This window comes from Montipora foliosa, chromosome 1 (assembly GCF_036669935.1).
Source record: "Montipora foliosa isolate CH-2021 chromosome 1, ASM3666993v2, whole genome shotgun sequence".
Classification (NCBI taxonomy): Eukaryota; Metazoa; Cnidaria; class Anthozoa; order Scleractinia; family Acroporidae; genus Montipora; species Montipora foliosa.
This window is the reverse complement of record NC_090869.1, coordinates 15,767,685-15,782,684: the sequence shown is the minus strand read 5'-3', so window position 1 is coordinate 15,782,684 and position 15,000 is coordinate 15,767,685. Positions and strand designations below refer to the sequence as shown.

Here is a 15,000-nt window from a genome sequence, read left to right as displayed (position 1 = left end):
GCTTACTTCGAGGTCACATGGCATCTGACAATAAAAGTGTTTCCTGCCAAAAGTCTCTGAAAGGGCAACAGTACAAAATCTATGACGTCAGAGGGTAACAGTGCACTGTTACCCGCGAATGTTGACCGATGACCGCCGTTGTCGTTGCCATTGCACGTTTTTCTTTTTGTGCTATATAACAAACCACTTAATGACTGGTCCCTCGGGAAATAGTTCATTTTGTTTACCTCGAATTTCAACATTGAGATTCTCGGGAAACAAAATTAACTGTTTCCCTTGGGACCAGTCATTAAGTGTTTACTGTTAAGAATCCCAACTGGCCAGAGGCATGCCAGTGAGCTATTTGCAAGTGCAGCAGAGAAGTTAAACCAGGGACTACCAGAAACAAATTCAACCAGTGGTCAGAACGAGTCTTTAACTCGGGATCACCGAATCTCATGGCAAGCGCCCTAACCACTGGGCCACACTGCCTCTATTTAAGTATTTAGTAAAAAACTTCAAGAGTCCTGCCTACTGTTGAATGTGCGACGGCCATTGATCTCGGTTGATACAGTATCGCGTTTTCCCGAGTAAATTGATTCATGCACGTTACGCGTTTACAATCCATATGAATTGGATCCATTCTAAATATAGATGGTCTTAGAAAACTTATAAGAGAAATATTGAGTTGAGAGCTCTAATTAATGGGCCCCAATAAATGCTTAATACTTGGTTTAATGGCGGAAAACCTAGATCCACGCGAGACAATTATTGAGAGTTGGTTCGTGACCACATTATTACAGCCAAGAACACTTGTCTCTTGTTGGGATGTAGTTCAACTTGACAGAACTAGTTGACGTAGTTGTTGTGGGGAACTGGTTGCATTTATCGTATCTCTCAGACATTGCCCACACTGTGACGGGCCATTTTAGCGGGCAGTACTCTTCTGTGCGGCCCGCTAATTTGAACGTTTGTTTTAGCTGATTGATTTAAATTTATAGACATATAAAAGACGTTCTATCAGGCTGTACTGTAAGCTAAAGCTCCTTGTTTTTGTTTCTAGTAGTTCAATTCATTCCCCGAGTGCGAATTGAATTGAAAATAACGCGCGGCGTAACTTACAGTAGGAAGTTTAAAAAACGACAACGGCTACGGCAACGAAAACGCCAAAAAGCAGTAATATTATTGGTTAAACGAACCAAAATGATCGTGCTGCATGTGTGGCACGCATTTTTGAACAGTTCTCTCCCGCACTCGTCAAAACTACTACGTGAAATGACCAAATTTAAGGTTTTGACGACAACGTGGACAAACTACAGTGAATCTTTCAGTCTCTTTACTTCAAATGCGTCCCTACCAATCCAGTTTGAGGACACTTCGCCCATATTGTATAATCTAAACAAGATGGAATAATCATGAAATGCTCAGAATTGATATTTTAGAAGTAATATTTTGAAGTGACGTTTTCGTCCCCGTAGCCGTTGTGGTTTCTTAAACTCCCTAGTACCGCCCGCGAACTCGGTTAGTGAGACATACTTCGAATTCATCCTACGATCGATTTGCCACTTTCTTTCAGGAAAACCGTTGAAGGCCTGGTACGAGTTGACAGTCCAGAGGTGCGTGCGATAGTGGATCGTGAAGTTACTAAACAGGAATGTGTTCACCAGCAAATCGTCAAAGAATATCACGACAAGTAAGGAACCCAGTTGGCGGTATTCTAGAAAGATTTGTTGATAACGAAAGTTGATAAGCTAGTTTCCAGAGTGCTAGTCCTTGCTCTCGTTTCAAATGATCAACTAGCTTATCATCTTTCTCACGGGTGCGTTAAACCATCAAAAATGGTGGTATTTACCGACAAATTTGAGGCATTGCGCAATTACGTTTTTGAGCCCAAAGACCAGTTGGACACTGCATTTGTCTACTTCGATTGGTTGGTCGAATAGGAAGCAAGCAGTTCATAAGTTAAGAGAATAATAGTTCTTCTCTTGGTTGTCGAGTCAAAGAAGACCATGAAGTCAAGCCGGCTGTGCTGCAAATCACAGCATTCGTATCGTTTGACCGATGTGTTAGCGAGCGTTTTTGCCAAGGGTACCTGTTGGTCAGTTTTGTTCAAAATGAATCCAATTTTGTCTTCGATCTCTATGATGTCCTTCACTACTGACTTATTAGAGAATAGGGTGCTTAAGGACGTTCGCGCTAATTGTTTGTGCGCAACGTAACTGCGCAGGTAACGCGACTGTAATATGTCACGCATTACTTCGAGCATTAGTGAAGTTGAGGGTTGAAAACCTTTGCAGAAACCGTGGACGATAATTCTTGCACAGCGTTGGATAAGAGAAGATCGTGATCAGTCAAAATTGATTAAAAATATTTAGGAGAGTCAAGTAGACTACTGCATGACTGATGTTCGCGTTGTTTTTATCCGTCGTGCACTAGTCTACTTGATTTTCATAAATATTGTTCAAGCATTAGTTAAAGTTACATGGCGCCAAAAACGCCGGGGAAAAAATTCCAGGCCGGCAAAAGAATGGCACATTTATTTCCGAATCATCGTGAAACGTTGAAGAGAAGTGAGCGGGAGGATGGAAAAGCTCTGGAAAAGGTAGCTGCTGATCGAGTAGTGGCTGAAAGTTTGGAAAACTCAAGGACGAACCGTTGCGTAAATTTAATGGGGCTGTTTCTTTTTTTAATGTTTTTATTACCCTACGAACTTAAGTTCAAAACGAATGTATGTTTTTGAAGTTCTTTTCCTTTACTTTCGTGAAAATAGAGCAGTATTTTTGTCCTCGTCGGCTTGAATAGTGTGGACCTGCGTGGAAAAAACCAGCGATTAAATTTCACTAAAACCACACTCCAGAAGACGAGCATGACGGCAATGGAGAAATATTATACAAAACACTAACCAAATGAAGATGACGGCTGCTTAAAACTTCGTTGCTGTGCTCGAGAAAGCTTTGTTTTGGGGTAAAAACCTTTCATCCCTTCAACGATTGATCCTCTCCTGGGTTCCAGTCCTTCCCCGACAGGTCACGCAAAAACGTGACAAACGAAGTTTTCCAAGAGCTTCGTAAAATCACATCGATTTTACTCCCTTGGATCATCGGTGACCCCTATTTTTTTAATCATGAATCACTTACTCTACTTACTATCTACAAAATATGATAAAATGAAAAAAATCTCACCGTAAGAAGTTGTCTTTTTTTTAAATTTTCTTTCCTCTTGCCATCGAATTCCGGTAGTGGTTGCAACCGATAGAGGTTACGAAAACGCTCGTCCAGGATGAACGCTACTGTTTACGACATCCCTAGCGGCATGAAATTATCTTAAAATCCCACCCCTAAAAAACCTATGCACGGAAACCTTCACTCTAACAGTTTATTTTTAGGATTTTCGATGGATGAGCAGATGAGGCTACCTTTCGTTATTATGACAGATTTATCGAAATTAAGGCATTTTTCCACTGTCATTTTCTCCGAAACAAAGTCGGTGACCCCCAATTTTTTTTTTATTTTTGGAGTAAGTACTTTATGACCTAACTCTAGGCGAGAAATGAAGGAAATCTCACCGTAGGAAGATTTTGGCGCGAACGTTCTTAAGCAACGACAACGGCGACGGCAACGAGAAGGTCACAAATTTGCATATTTAGTGGTCAAAAACAAAAGCTTTGCACGCCCTACACGTGCGTTTTTCACTTTTGTCCATTTCTTTGCCGTCGTCAGCAAAACAACAACGTGAAATAGCCAAATTTGAGGTTTTATTACGAACGTCAGCACTTGAGGATAAATTTTCATTTTCTCCCCTAAATTAAGCTCCGTTCCAACCAGTGTCACTATTGAGAAACTACCACACACCCTTGTCATATTAAAAAGGTTGAAATAGTCCAGAAGTGATTACAACAACGTGGATTTATATTTTGAGATGGCGTTCTCGTTGTCGTCGCTGTCGCCGTCGTTGTTGCTTAAAGGCTAGGGAGCTTACGAAACGACGACGCCGACGGCAACGACGACGCTACAAAACAATAGGTTTGGTGAGCAAAAACAATGGCTCTGCACGTGCGTTTTACATTTTGGTACATTTCTTTGCCGTCATCTCCTAAATGACGACGTGAAATGGCCAAATTGAAGGTTCTGTAGAGGACGTTAGCACATGACGATGAATTTCCAGTTCTCTCTGTACGCTTCCAACCCACTCATACCAGTTTAATTCCTCGACAGTTACTACACATTTTTAACGCGAAACGACATGAAATAGTTTCGTAGTGATATGAATGATGCGAACTCGTATTTTTAAATGAAGTCCTCGTAGCCGTCGTCGTCCTCGTTTCGTAAGCTCCCTGCTGGTTTTTACTAGCGACGGAGTCGGAGTCGTAAGAGCGCTTATGACCTAGTGAAAATCAAAGATCGGAGTCGTAGCGGAGTCATAAGCTCTACGGAATCGGTGTCGGAAGAATCAGAACGTTCCATTTTCTTCCGACTCCGCCTTATGACTCCGTCGCTTATGATCCAGTGAAAACTAGATTGAGTCGGAAGATCCAACCAATCACAATGCTTGGAATCGAGCTTTGTGATTGGTTTAATTCTTCCACTTCTGCTTCCGACTGCGACAATGCAGTTTTTACTGGATCATAAGTGACGGAGTCATAAGCGGAATCGGTGTTCAGCTTCCGACTCCGACAGTTTGAATGATTTTCACTAGTTCGTATCGCTCTGCGCTTCTGATTACGACTCCGACTCCGACTCCGTCGCTAGTGAAAACAAGCCTTAAGCTCCCTATTTGAAGCAAGGACAACGGCAAAGTCAACGAGAAAGTCACTCCAAACTGTAACTTAGCGCTTTCGCGATCATTCCATCTTGTGCACGTTGTACAATAAGGGCGAACTATCCTGTGACTGGTTGGGTACGAAAGGTTTTAAAGGAAACATAGGAAATGAATGGTTCATTGTTACATGCACGCGTTGTCGTCAAAGCCTGGTGATTTCACGTTATGGTTGTGTGGAGTATGACAATGAAATGCACTGAAATACTTACCGCACGTGCAGCATGATTGTTTCCACTTTCAACCAATAATAGTCTTGCTTTGTGGCGTTGTCGCTGTCGTAGTCGTCGTCGTCGTCGTTGCTTAAAATAGGGAGCTTACGAAATGACGACGCCGACGGCAAAGACGACGCTACAAAACAATAGGTTTAGTGAGCAAAAACAATGGCTCTGCACGCTCTGCACGTGCGTTTTACATTTTAGTACATTTCTTTGCCGTTATCTCCTAAATGACGACGTGAAATGACCAAATTCAAGGTTCTCTGGAGGACGTTAGCACATGACGATGAATTTTCAATTCTCTCTCTACGCTTCCAACCACTCATACAAGTTTAATTCCTCGACAGTTACTACACATTTTTAACGCGAAACTACATGAAATAGCTTCGTAGTGATATGAATAACGCGAACTTGTATTTTTAAATAAAGTCCTCGTAGCCGTCGTCGTCCTCGTTTCGTAAGCTCCCTATTAAGGAGTTTAAGAAACGACGACGGCTACGGCAACGACAACGTCAAAAAGCAGTATTATTATTGGTTAAAAGAAGCGAAATGCTCGTGCTGCACGTGCGGCACGCTTTTTTGAACATTTCTCTCCCGCACTCGTCAAAACTACTACTTTGAAATGACCAAATTTAAGGTTTTGACGACAACGTAGACAAACTACAGTCAATTTTTCAGTCTCACTCTTTAATTCAAATCCGTCCGTACCAATCCAGTTATAGGACACGTCGCCAATATTTTATAATATAAACAAGATGGAATAATCATGAAATACTTAGAATAGCTCAAACCTATATTTTGAAGTGACCTTTTCTTCGCCGTAGCCGTCGTGGTATCTTAAACTCCCTATTAGGGAGTCTTAGCAACGACAACGGCCGGTGCAAAGCAAGAATATCATTGGTTAAGTAAGGAAAGATAATCCTGCTGCACGTGCAGCACGCATTTCAGTGCATTTTCTGCCGTAGTCCACAAAACAGCAACGTGAAATCACCAAATTTCAGGTTTTGACGACAACGTGAGCATAACACAGGAAATCGTTCACTTTTTATCTTCATTTTAAATTTTATTATGAAATCTTTTCTTTGAAAGCCATATGCAACCCTTTCGATATTTTATATAGTTAAGCTGTGACAGAGAAAAACTCGGGAGGACCTTTGCCTATTGCGGCCATTTTTCTTTGTTGTGTCATGCCATTTGTCGCCTCGGTCTTTCAAATTTTAATAGCGCCATTGCACCCGTAAATATCCCGGATGTGTCACACAATTCTGCGCGATGAACAGTTACTGTTAATCAAGTTATATGATAGTTCGCCCCTATTGTTCAAGGTGAACAAGATGGAATAATCGCGAAATACTTACGATAGCGCCAAGTTATATTTTGAAGTGACATTGTAGTTGACATTGGTGTTGTCCTCGCTAAAACTCCCTATTCCCTATTTTCGAATGTAGCACAGTAAAGATAGTGACATCGAGGATAAGAAATTCACTAACTTATCATAAGTAAATTTATGAGGCAATCTTTTATATGACGATCTTTTGAATTTTTCACTACAGGTTGAATAAGCGAGATGTAGAATATGCCGCTCTTGAGGACGAATTTAGAATGGGACTACAGATCGAAGCTAACCGCTTCAGAGAGGTTGTTGGCATGTTTTTTTATTGCTATAATGTTGAACCCCGTGCGCGCATGTCACGTGTGTTTGTGGTTCAGAAGATCGGTGCAGAATCCGCTTTGAATGTCCCGCAAAGCGCGCGCGTGTGGAATCCCCAAATTGGTCCCAGCAACGTGCGGAATTCTTCTATCTTGTCCTCGAAGTCGTGCAGAATCAATTCGTGGTGAATCACCCAATTCTCACATCTATGCCTCGTTCTGTGTGATCTTAATGTTTTAAGTACTTCGAAAAGTATTCCCATTTTATAGTAAGGGTTCCAATTTTAAAAAGACCGTCGCGTTAATTTTTGTAGTTTGTTTACTCAAAAGTGAGATGGAAAGACAGAATCCAACGGGAAAATGGACTACCGGTTTATGCTGAATTAAGCGGGATGCCTTGTCTGAATTGTATATATTTGAATTGCGAGCTATAGACGAAAGAGAGTAGTGATCCTCGCGCGTATCTGAACAATTAAGGCAAATTTCTCTTATAGACACAGAACTTTGCACCGACATCGCAGAGGTCATGGCTTCTAACCCCTTTGGAGCCACCTGAGTTTTTCAGGTGTCTATAGAGCGGTTTTCAATTGAGTGTCGAAAGTAATTAAATAATTACTTTGGTTTTGCATTACTTCACTCAGTGATTGGTTCAAAGTTTCTCGCGCCATTTTTTCAACCAATCAGAAGTGAAACCAAAACCAATCGTGGCTCACGCGTGCACATTTTCCCGCGCTTTGTGTCGGCTACGTGTAATTACTTCGAGTTTTGATTGGTTTGCCGGATTGTCTCAGTCTTTTTTGATTGGCCAAAGTAATTATTTTGGTTTTAGTTTTACGACACTCAATTGAAACTCGCTCTATATGAGAAACAGACTTAACTGATTAGAGTTTAATGTGAAGTGTTAGTTTTCTACCCCATGTGAACCATGTGAGCGTTGGCCCTACTAATGGAAATGGGCCCACACAAGGACAGAGAAAAACTCCGACCAGGGTGGCAAATGATAGTCTGTATAGTCTGGTGATGGTCTGTATAGCTATAGTCTGGTGTTAGACAGGGTAAAATCTATTAAGGATGTTCGCGCGAAAATCTTCCCACATTGAAATTTGTTTAATTTCTCGCCTGAAGTTAGGTCATAAATTACTTATTCCAAAAATCAAAAGAAAAAAGGGGGGTCACCGACTTTGTTTCGGAGAAAAAGGCAAGGGAAAAATGCCCTATATATACGAAACAATTGCTTGAATTGTCCATATGACAGCGAAGATCACTACTCTCTAGCTTCAACCTAAGTCTGTCCGTATTGTGAAAAGGTGTGCCCCGTCTCTTTTACGGACCGTGAATAACATATATCTCATTTCGTAATAGTTGCAAGAAGCGTTTGAGCGAGTAAGTGAGGAGTGCGCCCAGCAGAAAGAAGCTTTACACGCTGTTAAGCAAAAGGAAAGCAAAGCCACAAACATGGTCAATGAACTTACAGCGGTAAGCCACCGTCTTTGATTTTGTTGTAACTGTGTGTAGAGAAGTCCAGTGTACGTTATCTTACCATACCTTCAAATGCGTCTTAGATACATTTTAGCCTGTGGAGCTGGAGTTTTTGTTGACGAAGCAGTGGGCACCACATTCGACACAACTTGTAGGGAACGTTGCATCATTATTTAATTTCTGACAATGAGATGTTCGTAAAGCCATCTCCGTTCTTCAATGGAGCTTTTCCGTGTTTTCTTGTAGATGGTGAAGGAGCAGCGCGGAAGAATCGCTGAACTGTCAAGAGGAAAACAAGATATAGTTGGTGATTATAAGGTTTGCGGAGGTTTTTTGCATCAACATATACCGTTAATTGGGTAAACAAATCACTTTTCATTTCATTATCGATAAAGTTGTTAGTGAAGCTAAATTGAGGTAAATAACAGTTGAAATCAAGGCAACTACAGTGGGGTCCCAGGGAGGTTTTGCACGGGAACCGCTTTCTTGCTTTTGCTCACTTGCTTTTTTCCCCTCTCTCCCTCCTTCATACTGTTTGTTGTATCGGTGCTGTGTTGACAGGTCATGAAAATGTGCTGAAGATTAGTTCCCATGGTGATCTCCTCACCATCAAGGAGACTGCTGCCTTTCTGTGTTGCTGTCTTAATTCAATTACTTTTCACTTCTATGGGTTTGGTGTTTTCAATGCATCGCCAACAGCTTAAACATCCCCAGGGCCAAAAACACGTTTTGCCCGGCATTGTTTCAAACATGTTGTCATCTTGGAAGGATCATAAATTCGATGATGGAACTGCAAGGAAAGATCATCACAAATGATAATGAAAAATCCAGACCAAGAGAGAACGAGAGACGAACTCATTACCACGAACCGCTGCACATTGCTGAATGGAATTCGTTCAGGCCTGGACCTTTCTTCGGGCTCATTCACGACTCCTTAATCCCTTTGACGTCCACGAATGATCAGTACGTAAATTAACCTCACAGTTTCAATGCACTGTCAGGCAGACAAGTATTGAGAGTGAAGATTATCAACACAGGGGTATTATCTTGATGTACCACTGAATTCTCTCGACTAACCAACAAAGAACTCTGTGGAACCAGTTAGGAGAATGAACTTTTAAATCATGATCATGGGAGTGAAAAGGTCAAGTTTTTCCATTCAACTGCGGTGATCTTTTGCTTAAGAAACTTACGACTTGTTTTTCACAGGAAAGAGTCCAGAGTTTAGAGAGGCAACTGAATGAAGCCACTAAACAGCTGTCCAGGCTGGAAGTACTGGAGCAGGTCAGCAAAGTACATTTGTTAGCATTGCTTAGGTGATCAAAAATTCAGGCATCAAAGCAGGAAGATTGGATTTCTGTTCCTTTTCGAGGTTTGTGAATAAAGATTTATCTTCCCTTTCTTTTTCCCAGGACAAGGCAAAGTTGTCGGCTCAAATACGCGCTCAGGGATCAGTGATCGACGGGTTGAGGAGTGAGAGGAAACTATGGAGCGAGGAACTTGCGCAACAAGGTATTTTACCCCAAACTACACCGGAAGTAGAATGTTGAGTCAAATAGTGTTTCGTCACGCAATCGAGAGAAATGGCTGAGTGAATCTTGGGGAAGCGGGAGAGATAAAGCGCACTTCCCAAGCCTCTCTCTCGTTAAATTGCGTGACGAAACACGAGCACCGCTCGACCACTAGCAGTCTAAACTGGAAAATGATTCGAATGTGAATTCTGTTTTGAAAGAAAAGCCTTCAGAGAAGGATGAATAAGAAAGGGTGCTTTTGTACAGGGTAAGCTTGGACCTGAAGTAAATGTTAAAGAAATACCATCAGAATCAAAGGACCGTATGGGTCAATTCGTGAACGCAAGTGATATATTTGGGAATTAATGTATATTGATATTAATGGGAGTCAACCCCTTCCCAGTAGATTTATTTATAGTACGCCTTCCTTGGGAGATTCAGCATGCCCACTGTTGTAAAACAGAGCTTCGGCGTCAAGGAAATAATGATACTTTTCGGCGTGAAAAACCTGTTCCTGAAGATATGCATTTCTTGTCATTAGGTGCGTCTCTAGCTCAGGATCGCGGGAGACTGGAGGCGCGGATTGAAGCACTGACAGCTGAAGTTAGCGAACTGAAAAAGGAATGCCAGGTACACAGTAAACGAAATTGTTTAGCTCATGTCGAATTGTTTAGCTCATGTCACACGGTGACACCTTGGAAAAAGACGTCGCTTTCATTGGCTGTTAGGCTGGTTTTCTCGCCGACCCTTTGTCTTAGTTGATTGAGCATCGTACTCAGTACTGTGCGAGAAGTGGCAGAATCAAATCTCCGGCCAGAAAAACACTCAGGGTCTTTAAATAACTGAGGAGAAAGTGCTGCCTTTGTGATAACATCTTCAAATGGTTAGACTCGCTAGTGTTCCCGGATAAGGACGAGAAACCGTAGGCCCCGTCTCACAACCTTACAATGTTCATAACCCTCTCTGACGTAAAAAAACCTCACACACTATTCACAAAGAGAAGGGCATGGAGTTCCCGGCGTTTTGGTCTGTCCGCGCGGAGATACGAAATTTCTCTTCGAGTGTTGAAAAAGAGAAATTTCGTATCTCTAAGCGTCCACGTAATATTCTATTTATTATATAAACCCCAATTAAATACTAAATCATTTCACGAAAGGCATCGAAAGGCGCGTTTTTTATGTAACCATAGCAATAGTGATATTTTCACTATTGAAGAATAGTGAATAATTGAACAAGAATATTGAAGAAGAAAAGAATATTGAAGAACACGTGAAGATAACATGTTACATGTTATCTTCACGTGTGAAGATATCATGTTTTCGCCCGAAATCTCACTTGGTATTTCATTGGTGTTTATATAATAAATAATAAATATCTTTGGGAGGGTAAATGCTCGGAGATACTAGTTACACCAAGCTCCTCTAAATTCTGATGGTAAATAAAGGTATGTGATGATGATGATGATGATTTTTGGTTATGATGTCTTTGTTCTGTCACAATTACTGTTTCCGCAGAGTGCGAATGAAACGATCAGTATTAAGTCGAAAGTAATAGAAGATCAGACAGACTCCATAAGAAAACTGAAACAGGTCAGTATTTTGAACTATGACTCGAACAAACAGTGTAGTTGCTACATAACTTACCTCTTGAGGGCATTTCCTCTTCACGTCGCTACACAATTGGTATCTGATACAGTACCTGCCAATTTTTAGCACCTTAATTTACTGACTTGTGTCATATTTTGTTTCGTGACTTAACGAAACAACAAATGTCGGTATCATACTATGGGCGTTGGTACAATACAATTTTTTCCGAAAAGTTGCAAAACTACCACATATCAAAAGTCATACTTCTTAAGAACTTCTCGTATACACCCTTTTAATAAGTCTAATATATGCCGTTTTCCGCTAATGACGTCGAACTCATGCTTTTAAAATTTATTCAGAAATGTACAAAGGCTTCAAACAAGAAAAGAAATCGGAAAAGTTTTAGGCCTTTGTACATTTCTAAATAAAATTTGAAAGCAAGAGTTCGACGTCATTAGCGGAAAACGGCATATATTAGACTTATTAAAAGGGTGTATATGGAACACGGTAGCCAAACAAATGAATTTGGGAATAGTCAACTTTGAGTACTTACAATGTTTAATTATTACCTGGAAGGATTAGCTACCCCATACAACCCGGACAACTCAAGGACAATCAAGACGATATGCCTCAAATGTCTTGTATGTGATCCACGTCTGCTAATTGTTTTACCTTTTTAAACTCCCCGGATCTGCAGTAATTAAATTGGCTTGTGCTGTTGCGGTATCCCTGCCCTTATATCAATCTGTTATCCTTATGTACAATGCATATACTTTGTTTGTTTTATTTTCGAGGGAATGGGGGGTGGGGGGTGGGGGTGTGGTTGGGGGCGAAGCTAAGAAAATGAAATAAAAATGCAATAAATCTTGTTTAGAAACTGGCTGATCAAGATTCCAACTTGCTTCAATGTAAAGAGGAAAGCAGTGCACGTGAAAGAAACCTGGAAAAAGAACTTGCTGCGGAGACCACCGCTAATCAGGAATTGCAGGTAAGATTTTTTTTTTACTTCTTTGTCACGGGGAAGAGTTAATAGATTCTTTACTTTATCCAACTTTATTTATTTATTGCCACTCGCCTTCCAAAAAGAGAAGGAAATAACGAACCTACAACAAGTAAGAAGAGTTCGTAATAAGCACAAAGGATCATGAGAAAATTTTACATGGAGGATAGAAAATTGTAGTTCTTTACCACACATCAGTTTCAGCGAGATTTCCAGAAAACAGTAGCCTTAAACGAAGGAATGAGGAAAATGGCGTTTGCGAAGAAACGAAGGTTTCAGAGAGCGTAGCATTAGTGAAGAAGTCTAATGTGTTGACCCTTGAAGAAGCACAGTAGGCAAATTAACTGAGAGAAGGAGTTAGTGCCTCTACTAGTTATAGATTGATAGATGAAGTATTGATGTGCGCCGGTTTAGAGCGGTTTTCAAATGAGTGTCGTAAAACCAAAATCAAAGTAATTACTTTGGCCAATCAAAAAGTACGGAGACAATCCAGTAAACCAATCAAAGCTCGAAGTAATTACACGTAGCCGACACAAAGCGCGGGAAGGAAAATGTGCACACTGCACGCGAGCCACGATTGGTTTTGGTTTCCCTTCTGATAGGTTGAAAAAGTGACGCGAGAACTTTGAACCAATCATTGAGTGAAGTAATGCAAAACCAAGTAATTCACTAATTACTTTCGACACTCAATTGAAAACCGCTCTAAAAGCGTTCGCTATACTGCAAGAATTGAATTTTCGAATTGGGGTACATTCAGTTTATTTCAAGACCACCGTCTGCTGTTTTTTGTTTTAAACTTTCCTGTGCAGGTCGTTGACTGCATTGTACCTTGTTTTCTTATCGTTCCTCCAAAATTTGATAATCGTATGAAATCTAAATAGGATCAAGTGGACGCACTTATAGATCGCAAAGAATCACTCAAACAGGAACTGAATAAAACCCAACAAGATCTAGAAACGAGCAAGGAAAATCACAGGTGAGAACCCAGTTGCTTTTACCAGTAAACTTTGTTGTTGTTTTTGTTGTTGTTGCGATGGCAAATCACTCTTCCTAAGTATGGCTCACAGACAAGGAAAATTATTGTTTTGCCAGCGACTTCTGTTTTGGTCTTCCTTGTATACAAGGTCAACTGCCTGGTTGGTTCGCAATACAGTCCAATTCTTGTTTCGCACAATTTGCACAATAGTAAAGTTTAGTTCCCAGCGGAGAACGTCACATGCAACAGCAATTGACAAGTTGGTTTTTCAAGTTACGTCATATGATATCCGCTATCTTGGTGAGCATGGTACCCTTTTGTCCTATTTTTCTCTCTTAAGGACGTTCGCGCCCATTGCTACTGCGCATCTTTTCGCACATGTCACGCACACGTCATACATCGTAGACCACGCAGGTAAACACGATGCTAAAGGCGCAAAAATTTTCCACAAGAATGGAACATGAAAATATGTGGCATCATGGGATAGCTGTGGACCCAGGTCTTCTCGGAAATGTCACGCAATGGCGTGACAGTGCGAATAGACAATCGCTTTGAGAACTTCGCAGCGATTGCTCGGTGACCCCCATTTTTCTTTCCGTAGATCACTTCCTTTCTTGATTTTGTCCATTTTAACAAAAAAAACAAAAAAAAATCTGTACGTGAGAAGTTACAAATATTTGGCCTTTTATGCTCTCGTGCGACCGAAGTTTTCTTTCTTAGACTGATATGTATCGTTTTTCAAGGTCTATTTCACCTCAGAAAAAGACATCAGTTGCAAAGGTTAATTTAGTTATATTAGTTATGTTGAACTGAGTACGTTTACCTGATCTAAATTTCACTCATGTAGCTTTTTTATTGCTGACAGTTGTAAGCTAAGATCGTCTTAAAGTAACGCAATCTTCTAAAAATGCACCTCATGATCTCGAAAACGAGCACGGTGACCCCCCATTTTTTTTGCCTTTTTGGCAAAAGTAGATCATTACCTTTCTGCGTGGCAAGTTTAAAAAAAATCTGTACGTGGGAACGTTTCGGGCGCGAACGTCCTTAAATTAAAGAATAACGCAAAATGGACGAGGGTGTCATTCTACGAGGCCGAGGCGTAACACCCTTCTCGCGTAAATCATCATATCAAATGAAAACCCAACTATAATTTATTCAAAATATTTTAGGGCTTTGGTAAATTATTAAATTTTCAATCTTGGATATTGTTTCTAACGTTCTGATTGTCTCACTCCGTCTTGGTTATACCGTATGACTTTTTTTGAAATGAAATTGAATGAAATAATACTCCATTTGCGCTTGTTGGATACGATATTTGTTTACTCCTAGGAGGCGCGTATGTCTCATTGGCTATTCACCTATCACATTCCCAACTGATGCGCGCGCCCATGGAATACGTTTTTGTTATTTACCCGTTTTATTTCTTTTGTTAAAGGGTATTGAAGATAAAGTGGCAGGAAAAAAGTGAGCTTATCGGAAAACTGGAGAAGGAAGTTGTGAATATGCGAAACAACTTTAGAGAGAAGGAAAAATCGCTCACTGAAGAGAGAGACAAAGCAGTTGATGCAGCGGAGTAAGTTCTCTGTTACCTTTCGCTGGTAGTAATTGGTTTTTATTAGAAACTGAAGTGCGGATATCAGATTCCCAGCATTTTCATTGGCTCGCCGGACACAGGCGAGCAGTACCTAATATGGTCAAGGAACTCTGAGAAAAAATGGCCGACAAAAGCCGTTTTGGAAGAGTTGTTGATTCTGGAGTTTTAATAAAACAAATTTTCTACTCGGGT

The 15,000-nt window shown here is 40.7% G+C and overlaps 1 protein-coding gene across 1 annotated transcript in view; it reads left to right on the top strand.

The window, feature by feature from the left end:
* LOC137991112 (leucine-rich repeat and coiled-coil domain-containing protein 1-like) overlaps positions 1 to 15,000 on the top strand; it is a 37,246-nt gene that overhangs the window by 18,956 nt on the left and 3,290 nt on the right. Inside the window, exons 12-22 of the mRNA XM_068836234.1 lie at positions 1,556 to 1,672; positions 6,566 to 6,650; positions 8,025 to 8,138; positions 8,388 to 8,459; positions 9,351 to 9,425; positions 9,554 to 9,653; positions 10,194 to 10,282; positions 11,167 to 11,241; positions 12,113 to 12,226; positions 13,120 to 13,214; positions 14,650 to 14,787. Coding sequence (XP_068692335.1) covers positions 1,556 to 1,672; positions 6,566 to 6,650; positions 8,025 to 8,138; positions 8,388 to 8,459; positions 9,351 to 9,425; positions 9,554 to 9,653; positions 10,194 to 10,282; positions 11,167 to 11,241; positions 12,113 to 12,226; positions 13,120 to 13,214; positions 14,650 to 14,787 — 1,074 coding nt within the window. The remainder of the gene's footprint in view (positions 1 to 1,555; positions 1,673 to 6,565; positions 6,651 to 8,024; positions 8,139 to 8,387; positions 8,460 to 9,350; positions 9,426 to 9,553; positions 9,654 to 10,193; positions 10,283 to 11,166; positions 11,242 to 12,112; positions 12,227 to 13,119; positions 13,215 to 14,649; positions 14,788 to 15,000) is intronic.